Source organism: Sapajus apella, unplaced genomic scaffold (genome assembly GCF_009761245.1).
Source record: "Sapajus apella isolate SASKATOON/1434 unplaced genomic scaffold, GSC_monkey_1.0 scaffold124, whole genome shotgun sequence".
NCBI classification, from domain to species: domain Eukaryota; kingdom Metazoa; phylum Chordata; class Mammalia; order Primates; family Cebidae; genus Sapajus; species Sapajus apella.
In genome coordinates, this window is record NW_022437064.1 from 523,837 (window position 1) to 543,239 (window position 19,403).

Consider the following 19,403-nt stretch of genomic DNA (forward strand, 5'->3'; position numbering starts at 1 on the left):
TTAGTAGAGACAGGATTTCACCATGTTGCCCAGGCTGGTAAGAAGTAAGCCTTCTAATCCCACTTTGAAAATTCATCCCTGAATTAGAAAAAGAGTATTAAAAATGAATTTTCTTTTAGAACAAGATAAAATATTAAGTTTAAAGTAAGTTTCAATTAAAATTAAAATTTGTTTTTATTTGAAAACTTAAAAATACTGCTGTGAAACAAAACAACAAGTAGTACCTACCTCTTTTATGCTTCTGTGTAGGTGGCAAGTGAAACTTTGGGGTTCAAAATAAGAATTTATTGAACAACAATGAGGGTATAGAGATTACAGCAGGAATAATGAAGGACAGCTATTAATAGTAAAAACACAGTAAAAGTACAGAGAAAAAACTGAGTTAATCTCTGAAAGTGCACTGCTTCATACCGTAAACCTCTGCCTCAGCTCAGTGCTACGTCATAACAGAATACACAGCACACATTCCATTAGCTGTCAGAGTAATGAAGTAGGCACCCATCTGGAAAATACCGCTGACACTCAGAGACTGAGAGAAATAAAGGCAAATAACGTTTTAGTTTTACTATAAGTAAAGTCAAGGCTCCCACTGAAAGGCTCCGAGGGACCTCCTGGAGTCCCCAGGCCACATTTAAAGAACCACTCACTGTTCTAGATGTTGGAACCCACCATCACGGTACTTTAAGAGTCATTTCTGAAGATCACTGTGCATTCTTTACATTTTTAACCCTGAAGCGGGAGTGGTCATCCCGTGTCAAGATCCTCCAGGACATATTCTGTATCTTCTTGTAAAGTTAATTCTGATATCTTTTGTCATTTCATATAAATGAGGGCAAGAGTCAGGAAGCAGAAGAATGGTGAACGGTTTTATTACGTGAAATAATTTGACTAATTCATTCATTGATTTTTTTTAAAATTAGAGAACTGTGTGCTTTTGGGGTAAGGCTAGTCTTTATTGGTGTAAAATCTTATCATAGAGACTTGATCCAGTTTATGGCTGCCAAGAATTAAGATTTGATAAAAACATCAAAGCTTCTTTATCTGGGGTCTTGCTGCCCATGCTTAACTGGGGGAAAACCTGGCTAGACTGTCACCAGGATGGAGTCTCTTGCTTCCTCTCTGGAGCACCAGTAGCATAGAGTGTGTGCTCCTGCCCCATCTACTTCTATTAGTGCACCATGTACATCTCCAGTCAAGAAACCAGAGTATGCTCAAACATTGAGTTTAATGTGTAATTAGGATTAAATTACCCATTAAAGTGATTTTATAGTAATGTGTTATTAAGATTGGAAAGTTGTTGAATTATAACATTTGATTCTAGGATGCATGTTTGGCTACATTTTAACAACACTTAAATGAGAATGTGTTTCGAAGACAGCATTTTTTTTTCTATTTTTGTGAAGTAGTGTGGTTTTTTTTTAAATTTAGAAATGTTATCTTCAAATTTTCTTTTTCGACATAATTACAAATGCCTGTTTCATGTGGAAGACTACAGTAGCTCTTTAGTGGTTTCTACATTTCTCTTTTAAAAGAGAAATAACAGATGCTAGCAGTAATTTATGAGTGTATATTCCTGAAATGTGCATTTCCACATTATATGCATCATAGTAAATAGGAAAATTAACATTAAGCTATTGAATGTATATTTTTCTAAAAGGTGTGCTTCTTTTTAAAAAGAAACCATTTGCTTATGTTTTAAATTTGATATTTGTCATTTAATTCTGTTTATTGCAGGTTTACTTTAGGACAGTGGAACTTATAGAAGAGCCTATAAAAGGGTCTCCTGGTTTGAGTTTCTATTTCAAAATTAATGGATTTCCCATATTTCTAAAAGGTTCAAACTGGATCCCACCAGATTCATTCCAGGACCGAGTAACCTCTGAGTTGTAAGTTATTGTCTTTCTTTCTTGTTTCTCTTTTAATTGACAGTCCTGCAAAGATTAAGGTTTACTCATTTTTATCTTTAGTCCCTAGGCAAGGAACTAAAAGATAGTGTAGAATTCTAGATGATGGAAACTTTAGAATGGACAGGATTTTAAAAAATCATGTATTCCACTCTCCTGGACTACAGGTGGTCTTACAGCTAAATGATTTGAGACTGTTGAAGCCATTTGATTTTTAGAAAACTATTATATGTTTACTCTGGAGAAATAGGAAAATGACTAATTCATATATTGAATAGTTAGTCCCTGAAAAAAAATATTAAATTCTACTTTCTTCAGCTTTTCAGAGGATACCTTAAATGTTTTTGAGTGTGAGTTTGAAAGATAGGAACACATATTTACTTTGCTTTTTTATTTGCTTTTTTTTTTTTTTTTTGAGAAAGAGTCTCACTTGGTTGCCTAGACTGGAGTGCAGTGGTGCTATCTCAGCTCACTGCAACCTCTACCTCCCAGGCCCAAATGATTATCCTGCCTCAGCCTCCCAAGTAGCTGGGATTACAGTCATGGGCTACTACCACCTGGGTAATTTTTGTATTTTTATAGAGATGGGGTTTCACCATTTTCGTCAGGCTGGTCTTGAAATCCTGACCCCAAATGATCCACCTACCTTGGCCTCCCAAAGTGTTGAGATTACAGGTGTGGGCCACTGGGCCTGGCCCCATGTTTACCTTTCTATGCTAATATATTTGCATATTCTTTTTTTAAAAATATACTTTAAGTTCTGGGGTACATGTGCAGAACGTGCATGTTTGTTTCATAGGTATACATGTTCAATGGTGGTTTGCTGCATCTATTACCCTGTCATTTACATTAGGCATTTCTCCTAATGCTATCCCTCCTCTGGCCCTCCACCCCTCTGCTATCCCTCTCTTAGCCCCCCAACTCCCAAAAGGCCCTGGTATATGATGTTCCCCTCCCTGTGCCCATGTGTTTTCATTGTTCAACACTCACTTATGAGTGAGAACATGCAGTGTTTGGTTTTCTGTTCTTGTGTCAGTTTGCTGAGAATGATAGTTTCCAGCTTCATCCATGTCCCTACAAAGGATGTAAGATCATTCTTTTTTATGGGTGCATGGTATTCCATGGTGTATATGTGCCACATTTTCTTTAACCACTCTATCATTGATGGGCATTTGGGTTGGTTTCAGGTCTTTGCTGTTGTGAAAAGTGCAACAATAAAAATACATGTGCATATGTCTTTATAACAGAATGATTTATAATCCTTTGGGTATATGCCCAGTAATGGGATTGCTGGGTCAAATGGTATTTCTAGTTCTAGATCCTGAGGAATCGCCACACTGTCTTCCACATGGTTGAAGTGATTTATACTCCCACTAACAGTATAAAAGCATTCCTATTTCTCCACATCCTCTCTAGCATCTGTTGTCTACTGATTTTTTAATGATTGCCATTCTGTCATGAGATGATATTTCATTGTGGTTTTGATTTTCATTTCTCTAATGATTAGTGATGATGAGCTTTTTTTCATGTTTGTTGGCTGCATAAATGTCTTCTTTTGAGAAATATCTGTTCATACCCTTTGCCTGCTTTTTGATGGGGTTGTTTTTTCTTGTAAATTTGTTTAAGTTCTTTTCAGATTCTGAATATTAGCCCTTTGTCAGATGAGTAGATTGCAAACATTTTTTTCCCATTGTGTTAGTTGCTGGTTCATTCTAATGATAGTTTCTTTTTGCTGTGCAGAAGCTCTTAAGTTTAGCTAGATCCCAATTGTCTATTTTAGCTTTTGTTGCCATTGCTTTTGGTGTTTTAGTCATGAAGTCCTTGCCCATGCCTATGTCTTTAATGGTGTTGTCTAGGTTTTCTTCTAGAGTTTTTATTGTTTTGGATCTTATATTTAAGTCTTTAATCCATCTTGAGTTAATTTTTGTATAAGGTGTAAGGAAGGAATCCAGTTTCAGCTTTCTGCATATTGCTAGTCAGTTTTCCCAACACCATTTATTAAATAGAGAATCCTTCCCCATTGCTTGGTTTTGTCAGGTTTGTCAAAGATTAGATGGTTGTGGATGTATGGCATTATTTCTGAGGCCTCTTTTCTGTTCTATTTGTCTATGTGTCTGTTTTGATACCAGTACCATGCTGTTTTGATTACTGTAGCCTTGTAATATAATTTGAAGTCAGGTAGCATGATGCCTCAAGCTTTGGTTTTGTTTTGCTTAGGATTGCCTTGATTATGCGGGCTCTTTTTTGGTTCCATGTGAAATTTAAGATGTTTTTTTTTCCAATTCTGTGAAGAAAGTTAATGGTAGCTTGATGAGGATAACATTGAATCTATAAGTTATCTTGGGCAGTACAGCCATTTTCATGATATTTATTATTTCTAATCATGAGCATGGAATGTTTTTCCATGTGTTTGTGTCCTGTCTGATTTTCTTGAGCAGTGGTTTGTAGTTCTCCTTGAAGAGGTCCTTCACAACCCTTGATAGCTGTATTCCTAGGTATTTTATTCTCTTTGTAGCAATTGTGAATGGGAGTTCACTCATGATTTGGCTTTCTGTTTGTCTGTTGTTGGTGTATAGGAATGGTTGTGATTTTTGCAAATTGGTTTTGTATCCTGAGACTTTGCTAAAGTTTCTTATCAGCTTAAGGAGATTTTGGGCTGAGATGGTGGCGTCTTCTAAATATAAAATCATGTTGTCTGCAAATAGACAATTTGACTTCATATTTTCCTAATTATCCTTTATTTCTTTCTCTTGCCTCACTGCCCTGGCCAGAACTTTGAATTCTATGTTGAATAGGAGTGGTGAGAGAGGGCATCCTTGTCTTGTGCCAGTTTTCAAAGGGAATGCTTCCAGTTTTTGCTGATTCAGTGTGATCTTGGCTGTGGGTTTGTCATACATAGCTTTTATTATTTTGAGATATGTTCCATCAATACCTGGTTTATTGAAAGTTTTTAGCATAAAGAGCTGTTGAATTTTGTCAAAGGTCTTCTCTGCATCTATTGAGATAATCATATGATTTTTGTCTTTGGTTCTGTTTATGTAATGGATTGCATTTATAGATTTGTGTATGTTGAACCACCTTGCATCCCAGGGTTGAAGCCAACTTGATCATGATGGATAAGTTTTTGATGTGCTATTGGATTCCATTTTCCAGTATTTTCTTGAGGATTTTCGCATTGATGTTCATCATGGATATTGGCCTGAAATTTTCTTTTTTAGTTGTGTCTCTGTCAGGTTTTGGTATCAGAATGATGTTGGTCTCATAAAATGTGTTAGAAAGGAGTCCCTCTTTTTGTATTGTTTGGGACAGTTTCAGAAGGAATGGTACCAGCTTCTCTTTGTACCTCTGGTAGAATTTGGCTGTGGACCCGTCTGGTCCTGAATTTTTTTTTTGGTTGGTAGGCTATTAATTGCTGCCTCAATTTCAGACCTTGTTGTTGGTCTGTCAGGGATTCGACTTCTTTTTGGTTTAGTCTTGGGAAACTGTAAGTGTCCAGGAATTTATCCATTTCTTCTAGATTGTCTGGTTTATTTTCATAGAGATGTTTGTAGTATTCTCTGATGGTAGTTTGTATTTCTGTGAGACTGGTGGTGATATCCCCTTTATTATTTTTATTGCATCTATTTGATTCTTCTCTCTTTTCTTCTTTATTAGTCTGGCTAGCTGTCTATCTAATTTGTTGATCATTTCAAAAAGCCAGCTTCTGGATTCATTAATTTTTTGAAGGGTTTTTCATGTCTCTACCTCCATCAGTTATGCTCTGATTTTAGTTATTTCTTGTCTTCTGCTAGCTTTTGAATTTGTTTGTTCTTGCTTCTCTAGTTCTTTTAATCATGATGTTAGGGTGTCAATTTTAGAGATCTTTCCTGCTTTCTCTTGTGGGGATTTAATGCTATAAATTTCCCTCTACACACTGCTTTAAATGTGTCCCAGAGATTCTGGTATGTTGTGTCTTCATTTTCATTTGTTTTAAAGAACATCTTTATTTCAGATTTCATTTCATTAAGTATCCCATAGTCATTCAGGAGCAGGTTGTTCAGTTTCCATGTAGTTGTGTGGTTTTGAGTGAGTTTCTTAATTCTGAGTTCTTGTTTGATTGTACTGTGGTCTGAGACACTGTTTGTTAAGATTTCTGTTCTTTTACATTTGCTGAGGAGCGTTGTACTTCCAATTATGTGATCAATATTAGAATAAGTGTGATGTGGTGCTGAGAAGAACGTATATTCTGTGGATTTGGGGTGGAGAGCTCTGTAGATGCCTATTAGGTTTGCTTGTTCCAGAGCTGAGTTCAAGTCTTGGATATTCTTGTTAATTTTCTGTCTCATTGACCTGTCTAATATTGATAGTGGGGTGTTAAAGTCTCCCACTATTATTGTTTGGGAGTCTAAGTCTTTTTTTAGGACTTTAAGAAAATATTTTATGTATCTGGTTGCTCCTGTATTGGGTGCATATATATTTAGGATAGATAGCTCTTCTTGTTACATTGATCTCTCTGCCATTATGTAATGCCTTTCTTTGTCTCTTTTGATCTTTGCTGGTTTAAAGTCTGTTTTATCAGAGACTAGGATTGCAATTCCTGCTTTTTTTTTTTTTTTTTTCCGTTTTTTGCTTTCCATTGGCTTGGCAAATTTTCCTCTATCCCTTTATTTTGAGCCTATGTGTGTCTTTGCATGTGAGATGGGTCTCTTGAATACAACACACTGATGGGTCTTGACCCTTTATCCAATTTGCCAGTCTCTGTCTTTTAATTGGGGCATTTAGGCCATTTACATTTAAGATTAATATTGTTATGTGTGAATTTGATCCTGCCTTTATGATGCTAGCTGGTTGTTTTGCCCATTAGTTGATATAGTTTCTTCATTGTGTTGATGGGGATTTTACAATTTAGTATGTTTTTGCAGTGGCTGGTACTGGTTGTTCCGTTCCATGTTTAGTGCTTCCTTCAGGAGCTCTTGTAAGGCAGGCCGGGTGGTGACAAAATCTCTCAGTTGTTGCTTGTCTGTAATTGATTTTATTTCTCCTCTGCTTATGAAGCTTAGGTTGGCTGGATATGAAATTCTGGGTTGAAAATTCTTTTCTTTAACAATGTTGAATATTGGCCCCTAATCTCTTCTAGCTTTTAGGGTTTCTCCCGAGAGATCTGCTGTGAGTCTGATGGGCTTCCCTTTGTGAGTAACTCGACTTTTCTCTCTGGCTGCTCTTAGCATTTTTTCCTTCATTTCAACCTTGGTGAATCTGCCGATTATGTGTCTTGGGGTTGCTCTTCTTGAGGAGTATCTTTGTGGTGTTCTCTGTATTTCCTGAATTTGGATGTTAGCCTGTCTTGCTAGGTTGGGGATGTTCTCTTGGATAACATCCTGAAGAGTGTTTTCCAACTTGGTTTCATTCTCCCCATCACTTTCAGATACATCGATCAAACGTAGATTTGGTCTTTTCACATAATTTCATGTTTCTTGGAGGTTTTGTTCATTTCTTTTCACTCTTTTTTCTCTAATCTTGCCTTCTTGTTTTATTTCATTGAGTTTATCTTCAATCTCTGATTTACTTTCTTCCACTTGATTGATTTGGCTATTGCAACTTTTATATGCTTCACGAAATTCTTGTGCTGTATTCTTTAGCCCCATCAGGTCATTTATATTCTTCTCTAAAGTGTTTATTCTAGTTAGCATTTCATTTAACTTTTTCCAAGGTTCTTAGCTTTCTTGCCTTGGGTTAGAACATACTCTGTTAGCTGAGAGAAGTTTATTACCTACCCCCTGAAGCCTGCTTCTGTCAATTTGTCAAACTCATTCTCCATCCAGTTTTGTTCTTTTGCTGGTGAGGAGTTGTGATCTCTTGGAGGAGAAGAGGTGTTCTGGTTTTTGGAATTTTCAGCCTTTGTTTGTGCTGGTTTTTTCCCATCTTCGTAGATTTATCTACCTTTGGTCTTTGAAGTTGGTGCTTTTGGATGGGGTCTCTGAGTGGACATCCTTTCTGTTGATGCTGAAACTATTTCTTTCTGTTTGTTAGTTTTCCTTCTAACATCAGCCCCTCTGCTGCAGGTCTGCTGGAGTTTGCTGGAGGTCTACTCCAGACCCTGCTTACCTGGGAATCACTAGCAGGGGCTTCAGAACAGCAAAGATTGGTGCCTGTTCCTTCCTCTGGTAGCTTCGTCCCAGAAGCGTACCTGCCAGATGCCTACCGGAGCTTTCCTATCTGAGGTGTCTGTTGGCCCCTGCTGGAAGGTGTCTGCTAGTCAGGATACACGGGGGTCAGGGAGCCACTTGAGGAGGCAGTCTGTTCCTTATCAGAGCTAGAATGCTGTGCTGGGAGACCCACTGCATTCTTTACAGCTGCAAGGCAGGGATGTTTAAGTCTTCTGAAGCTGTACCCACAATTGTTCCTTTCCCCAGATGCTCTGTCCCAGGAAGATTGGGGTTTATTTATAAGTCCCTGAAGGGCTTCAGCTTTTTTTCAGCAATGCCCTGCCCGGCGAGGAGGGAGTCTAGTGACACACTCTGCCTGCAGAGGCCTTGCTGAGCTTCTGTGGTCTCCACTCAGTTCAAACTTCCCTGCAACTTTGTTTGGAGGTTAAAACCACCTACTTGAGCCTTAGCAATGGCAGATGTCCCTCCCCCCATGGAGGAGCTCAAACCTCCCAGTTCTCAGACTACTGTGCTGGCTGTGAGAATTTCAAGCCAGTGAAACTTAGCTTGCTGGTCTTTGTGGGGGTGGGACCTGGCCGAGCCAGATCACTTGACTCCCTGGCTTCAGCCCCCTTTTTCAGGGGAGTGAAGAGTTTTGTGTCACTGGTGTTCCAGGTGCTACTGGGGTATGAGAAAAAGAAAACTGCTGTGGCTAGCTTGGTGTCTTTCCAAATAGATGCTCAGTTTTGTGCTGGAAACTCAGGGCCTTGGTGTTGTAGGCACCAGACGGAATCTCCTGGTCTGCAGGTTGTGAAGACCATGGGAAAAGCACAGTATCTGGGCTGGAGTGCCAGGAACAGTCCTTAATGGCTTCCCTTGGCTAGGAGAGGGAGTTCTCTAGCCCTTTGCACTTCCCAGGTGAGGTGATGCCCCACCCTGCTTTGACTTACCCTCCTTCAGCTGCACCCACTGTCTAACCAGTCCCAATGAGATGAACCAGGTACCTCAGTGGGAAATGCAGAGATTACCCGCCTTCTGTGTCGCTCTTGCTGGGAACTGCACACCAGAGCTGTTCCTATTTGGCCATCTTGCCAGCAGTTCCAATACTTGCATATTCTTCTACTTTTATCTTAACAAAAGAACTAGAAGAAATCTTATGTGTCGTGGGGGTGTGGTTGTGGGAGGATGGGAAGGAAACTGGGAGCTGTTGGTCAGAGTATAGAATGCAGCAGATATGAAGGAGAACAAGTCCAGAGATCTGATGTGCCCTAGGACTGTGGAGAAAAAAAAAATTGTGCTATCTATGGGATTCAGGCTAAATGAGTAGATTTTGGCTACTCTGTCCACAAACACAGAAAGAGTGGGTAACTATGTAGGACAGCAGTCCCCAGCCTTTTTAGCACCAAGGACCAGTTTCATGGAAGACAGTTTTTCCACAGATTGGGGGCAGAAGGTGGGGGGATAGTTTTGGGATGAAACTGTTCCACCTCAGATCATCAGGAATTAGATTCTCATAAGGAGCATGCAACCTGGATCCCTCGCATGCACAGTTCACAATGGGGTTCCTGCTCTTTTAAGAATCTAATGTGCCACTGATCTGACAGGAGGTCAGGTAGTAACGCTTGCTCACCTGCTGCTCACCTTGTGCTGGTCCATGGCCGCCTGGCCCATGGTCCAGTCCATGGCCTGGGGGTTGGGACTCCTAATGTAGGATGGTGAGTATGTTAGTGTGTTTCACTATAGTTATTTTTAACTATCTATATGTATCCCATAACATCATGTCATATACCTTAAATATACATAATACAATTTGTTTAAAAAAAATAGCCTTAACAGTTCTAGATCTAGGGAAAAAAATAAAAATGTTTTTCTGAGACTGCAAGAATAGAACTTTGGAAGAAAGTAATATTTTCTAATTGGATCTGTAAACTTACATCTTTTTGATGCTGAAAATAAACTTTATGAAATGAAAATAAACACACTTAAACTTATTATCTGTTAAATGACATTTTAGCATATTTACACATGTATAAGTGTGCATTATAGTTTATTATTTGATGTTTAGAATGTAAATGTCAGTAACTAAACCCAGATTTTTTTCTAAAAGTTGTGGTAATTTCCTTTTACTTTAAAACGTGTCTATTTAGATTTCATAAGAAAATGGGCCGGGCGCGGTGGCTCACACCTGTAATCCCAGCACTTTGGGAGGCTGAGGCAGGTGGATCACGAGGTCAAGAGATCGAGATCATCCTGGTCAACATGGTGAAACCCCGTCTCTACTAAAAATACAAAAAATTAGCTGGGCATGGTGGCACGTGCCTGTAATCCCAGCTACTCAGGAGGCTGAGGCAGGAGAATTGCCTGAACCCAGGAGGCGGAGGTTGCGGTGAGCCGAGATTGTGCCATTGCACTCTAGCCTGGGTAACAAGAGTGAAACTCTGTCTCAAAAAAAAAAAAAAAATGAAGTTGTTCTTCAGACATAGACACGAGATAATTGGCTCTATCTTCTCCTTTTCAAATGCTCCTCTCTCCTCTTGGCTGGGGCTGGGTTGGCTGTGGTGGTTCAGTCCAGCTGGGCCAATTGGCAAGCCTGCCTGCGGTGCCTGTGCTGAGCTCGCAGTGCCTGGGTCTGCCCAGCCTGTCATTTGGCTTGAGCAGTGTTCTGGGTATGGAGGGAGGGTACATGCTCTCAAGCTGCCTGTAAGTTTCTAGATCTTCCTGAGGGTCATGTGAATAGGAATTGGAAAAGGTAGAAAGAAAATTTACTAGAGAAAGAAATACTGGGCTGGAGGAATTCTATACAAGGAGATAGGGGTAACAGGCGCTAATACTCAAGTCTTGATTTTGTTTTATAGTTTGGGGGAGTTATATAGAATTAGCGGATACTTTCCAAGGCTTACAATTGTATTTTTATAGGAATAAATATAAAACAAAAATTTAATTTTAAAAATAGTATAATAACGTTACTAAAAATTTAGTAGGTAAAGATATCACCCATCCTTTTTCTGTTTATGTGTTTACAGTTAATGTGTACATAATTTTATCTTCCTTTAATTTGCATTATAACCAAACCATCATGATTTTAGAGTATGTTTTTCTAAACACATTTAGAAATGTGTTTATCTGCCACAATCTGTTTGTTTGTTTGTTTTCAAATTAGGATTTGTTTATAAAATGTCTTCTACAGGTTACAGCTCCTTTTGCAGTCTGTTGTGGATGCTAACATGAATACTCTTCGGGTTTGGGGAGGAGGAATTTATGAGCAGGATGAATTCTATGAACTCTGTGACGAACTAGGAATAATGGTGAGAAGTTGATAGCATTTTATATATTGATAAGTTACTATATCCTCAGTTTGACTGCCAACGTGCTGAATGATGCAATTGCTCTTTCCTTCCTGTCTCAGAGCCAGGAATGATATTCCATTTTGGGCCGTAGGAATAAATGGCATCTTATAAACTCAGAGCCATAGGTGATAGCAACTACCATAATTATTTATTTTTAAATGATAGATGTCCTATAAATTATTTATATCCCAGTATATATATACCTAATTTTAAAATAATTTTCTTTGTGATATTCGGTATGTATATAAAAGAAAACAGAATATTTAAAACACTTAAAGGAGATCTGACAAAACTTAAAGAAAAGAAAATATGAAATTAAGTAAAGAAAAGGTGTGTTTGATATTGGTTTTCTAAATTTTTTCTGATTTTTAATTTTTGATTTTTCTTTTCTTGAGATGGAGTCTCACTCTGTCCCAGGCTGGAATGCAGTGGTACGATCTCAGCTCACAGCACCCTCCCTCACCCCGGGTTCAAGCGATTATCCTGCCCCAACCTCCAGAGCAGCTGGGATTATAGGCATGTACTAAATTTTGTATTTTTAGTAAATTAGCATCCAGCTAATTTTTGTATTTTTAATAGAGCTGGGGTTTCACCGTGTTGGTCAGGCTGGCCTCGAACTCCTGGCCTCAGGTGATCCACCCGCTTTGACCTCCCAAAATGCTGAGATTACAGATGTGAGCTACTGTGGCTGGCCCTAATATTGTTATTAGGTACTTCTAACATGTTTTGCAATTTTGAGGACAAAACAAAGAAAATATATTCTGTTAATTTTATTATTATTGTTCTAAAATATAAAGAGTATCACAGGAGACTAGGAATTATATTAATGATAATGCTGATGGTTATTGTAATGATGACAATATTCTGTAATATTTACTGAGTGTCAGGCATTGTTCTAAGTGCTCTATATATTTTATTTTATCTTCATGCCCATTCAGTGAGGTAGTTACTATTCTCTAACCCTATTTACAGATAAGGAAACTGACACATGGAGAGGTTAAATATTTTACCCAAACTCTAACAGCCCGTTTATGGTGGAATCAAGATTCTGACTCAGACAGGCTATGTTCTTTTTTCTTTTTTCTTTCTTTCTTTTCTTTTCTTTTTTCTTTTTTTTTCTTCCTTTTTTTGAGACGAACCGTCACTCTGTTGCCCGGGCTGGAATGCAGCAGTGTGATTTTGGCTCACTGCAGCCTCCGCCTCCCAGGTTCAAGCAATTCTCCTGCCTCAGCCTCCCAAGTAGCTAGGATTACAGGTGTGTGCCACCATGCCTGGCTAATTTTTGTATTTTTAGTAGAGACAGAGTTTCACCATGTTGGCCAGGCTGGTCTCGAACTGCTGACCTCAGGTGATCCACCCTCCTTTGCCTCCCAAAGTGCTGGGATTATAGGCATGAGCCACAGCACCCAGCTGGGGCTATGTTCTTAACCATTGCATCACACAGCCTCCTTAGAAAGGGACCTACATGGTTTCATTACTAAATTGTGCATGTAGTAATCCTTTTGTCCATGAAAAGTTAACTCTTTATAAATGAAGTATGATTCTTAACAGTCATTGAGTCTTAACCAAAGGTATTCTTAATACCTTTGTTATTAAGGTGCATCTCTTAATACCAAATGCCTGGTGAAAATCAGAATGAATTAGGAGTGAGGAGGGGCTGGAGGGAAGCCTCATTTTGTGTCCCCTCCACACATTTTTTTCCTTTTTCAAATTCTTCCATCTTCCCTTTCTTTTATACCTGCCTAGGATTTTCTCTTCTCGGGCTTCTGTACACTTTTGTGCAGCTCTGGGAAGTCCTAATGTCTGTGATACGTTTCCTGGTTGCCTGTATGCATAGCGGTCCCCCAGTGATCACACTCATCGGGCCAACTTGATTTTTCATTTGTGTGAAAGATAATGCCTAGAGCTCAGAATAAAGACTTTCTTCTGTGTAAGAAAACTTATGGAAGTGTTACATTACCTTTTATTTGATTTGCTAGGTGTGGCAGGATTTTATGTTTGCCTGTGCCCTTTATCCAACTGATCAAGACTTCCTGGATTCAGTGAGAGCAGAAGTTTCTTACCAGGTATGTTATTTCCCTCCCAAGAAGAAAGAAAACACATCATATGTTTTAGTTTTGCCTTTTAAAAAATCTTGCTTCATTTTTGGTGTTTGTTATCTACTAAATCCCATGAAAAATTACACAGTCAGGTAATTGACAACCTAGGTGATTCTACCCAGTATGATGGCTTTACCATCATCTATTGGCTGATGACTCCCAGATTTATCCCCAGGTCTGATGTCTCTGCTGAATTCCTCTTTCTTACATCCAACTGCCTACCTGGTGCCTCTGCTTGGAGGTTTAACAGGCATCTGAAATGTAATATGTACAAACGAAACGTGTATTGCCTCCCCCAATCTTGCTTCTTCTGAAGTTTTCACATCAGCAAAAGCAATGCCACTGTTTGAATTGCTCAGGATAAAATTTTAAATTGATAATTGATTCCTCGATTTATTTTGGATTCCACATATTGACATTTATATTTATATTCACAGATATATAAATGCAAGGCAGTGATTATATCCTTTTTCTGTCCACTGAAAAGACCTAGAAATAATGCCCCAGATTATAGTATTGAGTATTCTTATATTGAAATGATCTTTCCTGTTAAGAGAAAAGCTTCTTAGAGATGGCTGACTCTAGGTCTGACACTGGAAATATATTAGATGATCCTGGCCAATCTTCTTTTTACAAATGGCAATGGTGTTCATATAATATTATCAATTGATACTTTTAGCTACAGATCTGAAGTTTATCAGCTGTGTGCTCCATATACTTATTTCTGCAGCAAGGTCTGTTTAAGGGATGATCATTCTTTGAAAAACAGATTGCATTACATTTCCTCTCCCCTAAATATTAAGTGCGTGGCATGGGTTTCTATGTACAATCAGAGTGGGATGCTTGACAATACAAGAAAATTCTGAATTATGATGTACTCCCAAAATACAGTTTTGGAACCAACTTGTGAATGTATCTTATGTTAGTAAAATACTGTTGAAACATTGGACTGATTCATTAGCATCCATTAGAAATCATCACTGCACCAGGAGATCACTCCTACTTTGTAAAGAATTTGCAAGACTGTGCAGACATAATGAGTTTTGATAGTGCTCTGCAACATGTTAAAGAAGGGAACAAATCCATTTTCTTGGTAACCTCAGATAAAGCTACAATGTGGATCATTATCGACTCTGACTTCAACTTCTCATTTCCAACTGTCTGCCAGATTTTTTGCAATGTTGATGTACAAAGAGCAAATATTTTGATATTTTTTCCTGAATGGTGAGCCTGCCACCTTAGGGAGGTCACTTTGCCTCTTGAGCCTCAATTTCTGTATCTATGACTCTGGTATGATGTCACTCCTCATGAAACTGTTTCAAAGATTAAATAGGATAATATATGGAAGGCATGCAGTATAAAAGAAATAACAAATAATCCCAGCTGTCCCACTACCGCTACTAACTCAGCATGTCTTCATTTTTCTTTTTAGCAGGAAATATGAAAGTTATTGATACTTTCGTTTTTCTCACCTCCCACATCCAACTGGTTTTAAAGTTGAGACAATTTTTTGATGCCAATGTTACTTGTATTTGTATTTACTTTCTCACCCCTATGCTTACTGCTCTAGCTCAAATCCTATTTTTCTGTCTCCTCAATCATTGCATTTGTTTTCTGATTGGGCTCCCTAGTATTGGTCTCTTTCAATATGTACATACTCAACAGAGCTGCCAAAGTCATCTTCCACTGACACATTTTAAGTCATACTACATTCCTGCTCAGAACTCTGATCCTGGAATATCTCAACATGCAGATAACAAGGAAGCTATCAAAGTTACATCAAAAGGATTTTGCGAGATCTGAGCAGCCAAAAAGGGGACAATTTAAGATTCAATAAGGATAAGGGTGTCAATGAATTGAATCCATCAAGTGTGTTGAAATCTAGAGTTCATAATATAATGTCTGCAGATGTATATTTTGTGAAAAACCATACAGAAATGCAAGGAAGCGATTTCTATAACACTCAAGATAGTGGTTACTTTTGGAAGGAGGAAGGGGCTGTGATTAGGAAGAGGCACGTGTAGGGCTTCCCCTGTGGCTGCCCTGGGTGGTGGCTACAAGGATGATTGCCTTATGATAATTCACCGCATCATAATTTGTTTTCTGTAACTGTGTTTCATTTTAAAATAAAAGGTTTAAAAAGTACAATCAAATCCTTCCCTTGCCAGCAGCTCCCCTGAGGTAGCTTCTTGCCCTCTGGGTAAGCATAAGATCCTTTTGTGCGGGACCCCGTCCTGCTGGTGTCCACACTTGTTCAGGCACCATCTCCCTCTTGCTGTCTATGTCCTGGACCATCTTCTCCATCCCCTGCGCTTGTGGGCCACTTCCTTTGCTCTCCTTTGGCCCCTCTTACCTTGAGCATGGGAAAAACCTTTTTCTATCTGCAAGTGTAGATTAGGTCACTCTTCTTTTGCCTTTTGTGACACAAATCACACCTTGAATTACTTGTTCAAGGATTTGTCACCCTGCAAGATTGCCATCTCCCTGAGGCCTAGGGCTCATTCCCCTCTGTGTCCCACTCTGTGGATTGTTCACAAAGTGGATAGATGAATAGATGAATGAATAACTTTAAACATATTAATTATAGTTACACAGGTTGTAAGCGTTTCAATTTTATTTTTAGTTTTCTTTCCTATAAATAATTAAAATATAACATCTATGCATCTTCAGTTCTTTGATGTATTATTAAAGATAACAAGAACCATTTTATGCAGAGCTTGTTAAAATTTTAAAGTAAAGCTTACCATAAAACTCTAAATCAGCTTGAAAGATGTGTGTAACACAGTGTCACTGAAGCTTTTTGCCCCTTCAGGTTATATTTGTATTTTCATCAGTGGCATAAATATGTCAGTCACAGGCGGTAGCAGCTGTCCCTTTCCTGGGCGTGTTCAAAGACAAAAAAAGGAAATAGTGTTTATACGGCTGGCCAAGAAAAACACAAGATTTAATTATAAAAAAATGAAATATCTTTTTAATATACCTTCAGTGTATCTCTATTTTGTGTATGTGAGTTTCTGAGCTTGAAAGGAGAACACACTGAGGACATCAGTGGGGGGGCTGTCAGTGTAATCATGTATTACAGTGAAAGTGAATATATGCGGTAACATTGCCAAAACATGCTCCAAAAGAATTTCTCTTGACCGTTGACTCACTCTGCCATTCTTAAAGGAATTTAGTTGCTCTCTGTTGGGGCCCATGTCCCAGGGTGTTAGAAGAAGGGACATGTCTGAGTCTGTCCAGTGCAAACATAGCGCAAGTGGATCCTTTTGCCTTTATGCAGGGCCATCCCAGATGAGCTCAGTTTATGTAGGCCTCATGTGGCATAGTTTGCAGGGAGATTCTCTAATTTCTCATGTATAATTAGATATGTTAGTTGATTTCTCAGGACATGACATTGATAGTTATTTCAGAAGACATCACTGATTGCCCTAATCTGTTTTCCTTTAGAATATTCCATATTTGTCTTTAACTGCCGGCATACCTCTAGTACTCACTTGCTTTGTAGAATCTTCTCTAATTTTCCTTCTGGTTTTCTGATATCGGTGGACACTGCATAGGTACCCCCGTTCTCTTTCAGTGATAGTGATTGCTTTGCCTCATTTATTTCTTCACATAAAACTCCAACTTGTTCTTAGGAACCAATCCCCAAAATATAATGTCTCCTGCCTTTTGTATTTCCTGGAAGGTTTTTTGTGGCAATCCACATAATGATGAATTTATTCATTTTCTTTTTCTTTCTCTTTCTAAAAAAGGGATTATATTGTCTTCAGTTTTTATACAGCAAAGAAGAGAAACCCTATGTATCAGTGTTTATAAAATCTAGTTAAAAAAATCTCAAAGAGTTCCCTAAATGTATTCCTACAGCTAAGATGACTAGCCATTTTCAAATTAGGTTTTTGGCACATAAGAATTTATGTGCAGAAATGCAAGGGATCTAATTTTATAGGTAATTATAGCTCTGAGTTTTTACATGTTAACTGTTTGAAAATCATTTTATGTTTTAATTTTCAGATCAAGAGACTGAAATCTCATCCCTCTATCATCATATGGAGTGGCAATAATGAAAATGAGGCAGCGCTGATGATGAATTGGTATCATATCAATTTCACTGACCGGCCAACCTATATCAAGGACTATGTGACACTCTATGTGAAAAACATCAGAGAGCTTGTATTGGCAGTAAGTAATGATTTTTAATGCAGCAGAACTTAAGAATCTATCTTTAAAATGGATAAGTTTGAATATAGTTATAGTATGTTCTATGGCTCTTTTTAGGACTGTCTTCAACAGTATCATTTGAATACAGAGTATCCCATTGTAGTGCAGCAACAGGTGAAAGGATTCATCTGCTGTGGAGAATTAACTTATCTGTGGATCCCTCCACACATACACCAATGCAGTGCTTACAATGCCAGGTTGTCACATGCTCCTTGGGGTCCATCCGTGGGTCCTGAAAAGTTTAGAATCTGTAGATTAGATGATTATTGATATGCCACTTCTACAATTCTGTAATTGTAAATGTTTAAGTAGAATTTGGCATATTTCACATGTGAACATCCTGGTATGTGATTTAAGGGGCAAAGAGAGATGAGAGAGCTGGTCTCCAACCCCACTGTAGGGCCCTGGCTCCATAGTGGTTCTCTCTGCACCAGTATTTGTCTAATTGGCATATTATACAGGCATATATTAATATAAATTGGCCTTTTGTGAGGAAAAAGCATTTTTTAAAGTAATGCCTTCAAAAGTTTTAACTTTAAAAAATAAACCCCATGTTTAACATGTGATTTAATAATCTGGTTGTCTTTATACTTTCGTATCTGTAATTAGATGTTTTAAATATCTGGGTATATTCAGAAGCAATTTGAAACGGGACCTATTTTTAAAAATAGTATGTGATATTAGCACCTAAATATGCCCAGTTGATGGCCCTATTCCATTTATGAGAAGAAGTTTCACTTGAGAATTCATGAAAAACATAGATTCCAATTTATAGCTTACCTGACATACTAAGTCATGTGCCATAAAGACTTTTTCTATTTACAAAATGTGATGGTACAAGTTTGAAATAATATTTACAGAATACTTATTTTATAATCTTTTTTTTTTCACAATATTGGTGTTATATTTTTCATGTTTCATGGATTTATAGTTTCTGAGGATTTTCATTTTATAGCATAGTGGTTAAGTACTCATGCTTTGAAATCCTGGCTGGGCCACTTCCTGTCTGTATAATCTTGGGCAAGTTACTTAATCTTCATTTTCCCTTCTATAACATTAGGTTAAAAATATGAGGTGACTTTTAAGAGTTATGTGGACTAAGTGAGATGATGGATGGAAGATATATGACTCGGTCTGACACATAGTAACCGTTTTTTTTGTTTTTGTTTTTTTTTTAAGTTAAAATGTTTCTTTAGGGGAGGGGACACCACATTTCTGCTTAATGAAAAGAAATATTTTTACAGTCCAGAGCTCTTTTATTTTTTAAACACCTGTATGCCATGCATTCATAGGAAACAGGTTCCAGCAGCTCAGGCTCTGTTCCATGGGTCCTCACAGTGCACTTTTCTGGGTGATGCCAGCTGGTGTTTCCATTGAACTCAGATTCCTTTCTCTTTGGCTTCCTGCTTTTTCTTTTCCTTAGTTTTCTTCTTGAGTTTTCGGGAGCTATCTTGGCTCCTAGAGTGCTTATTACGTTCAATACATTAATTCTCTTGGCGACAATCTTGCACTTAACTTATTGTTTACAACAATGCCAACAGCATGCTGGGTAACACTGTAGACTCTTCTGGTTTTCCCATGGTAACGTTTGTGGGGCATTCCTTTTTGAACCAGATGCATTCCCCTGATATCTACAGTATCACATTTCTTTCTCTCTTTCTTTCTCTTTCTTTCTTTCCTTCCTTCCTTCCTTCCCTCCCTCCCTCCCTC

At 38.2% G+C, this 19,403-nt stretch overlaps 1 protein-coding gene across 1 annotated transcript in view; it reads left to right on the forward strand.

Moving 5' to 3' along the window:
- Positions 1–19,403, forward strand: part of MANBA (mannosidase beta) — a 120,068-nt gene that overhangs the window by 64,970 nt on the left and 35,695 nt on the right. Inside the window, exons 8-11 of the mRNA XM_032261603.1 lie at positions 1,735–1,886; positions 11,217–11,334; positions 13,356–13,442; positions 17,487–17,654. Of these exons, the coding sequence (XP_032117494.1) occupies positions 1,735–1,886; positions 11,217–11,334; positions 13,356–13,442; positions 17,487–17,654 (525 nt within the window). The remainder of the gene's footprint in view (positions 1–1,734; positions 1,887–11,216; positions 11,335–13,355; positions 13,443–17,486; positions 17,655–19,403) is intronic.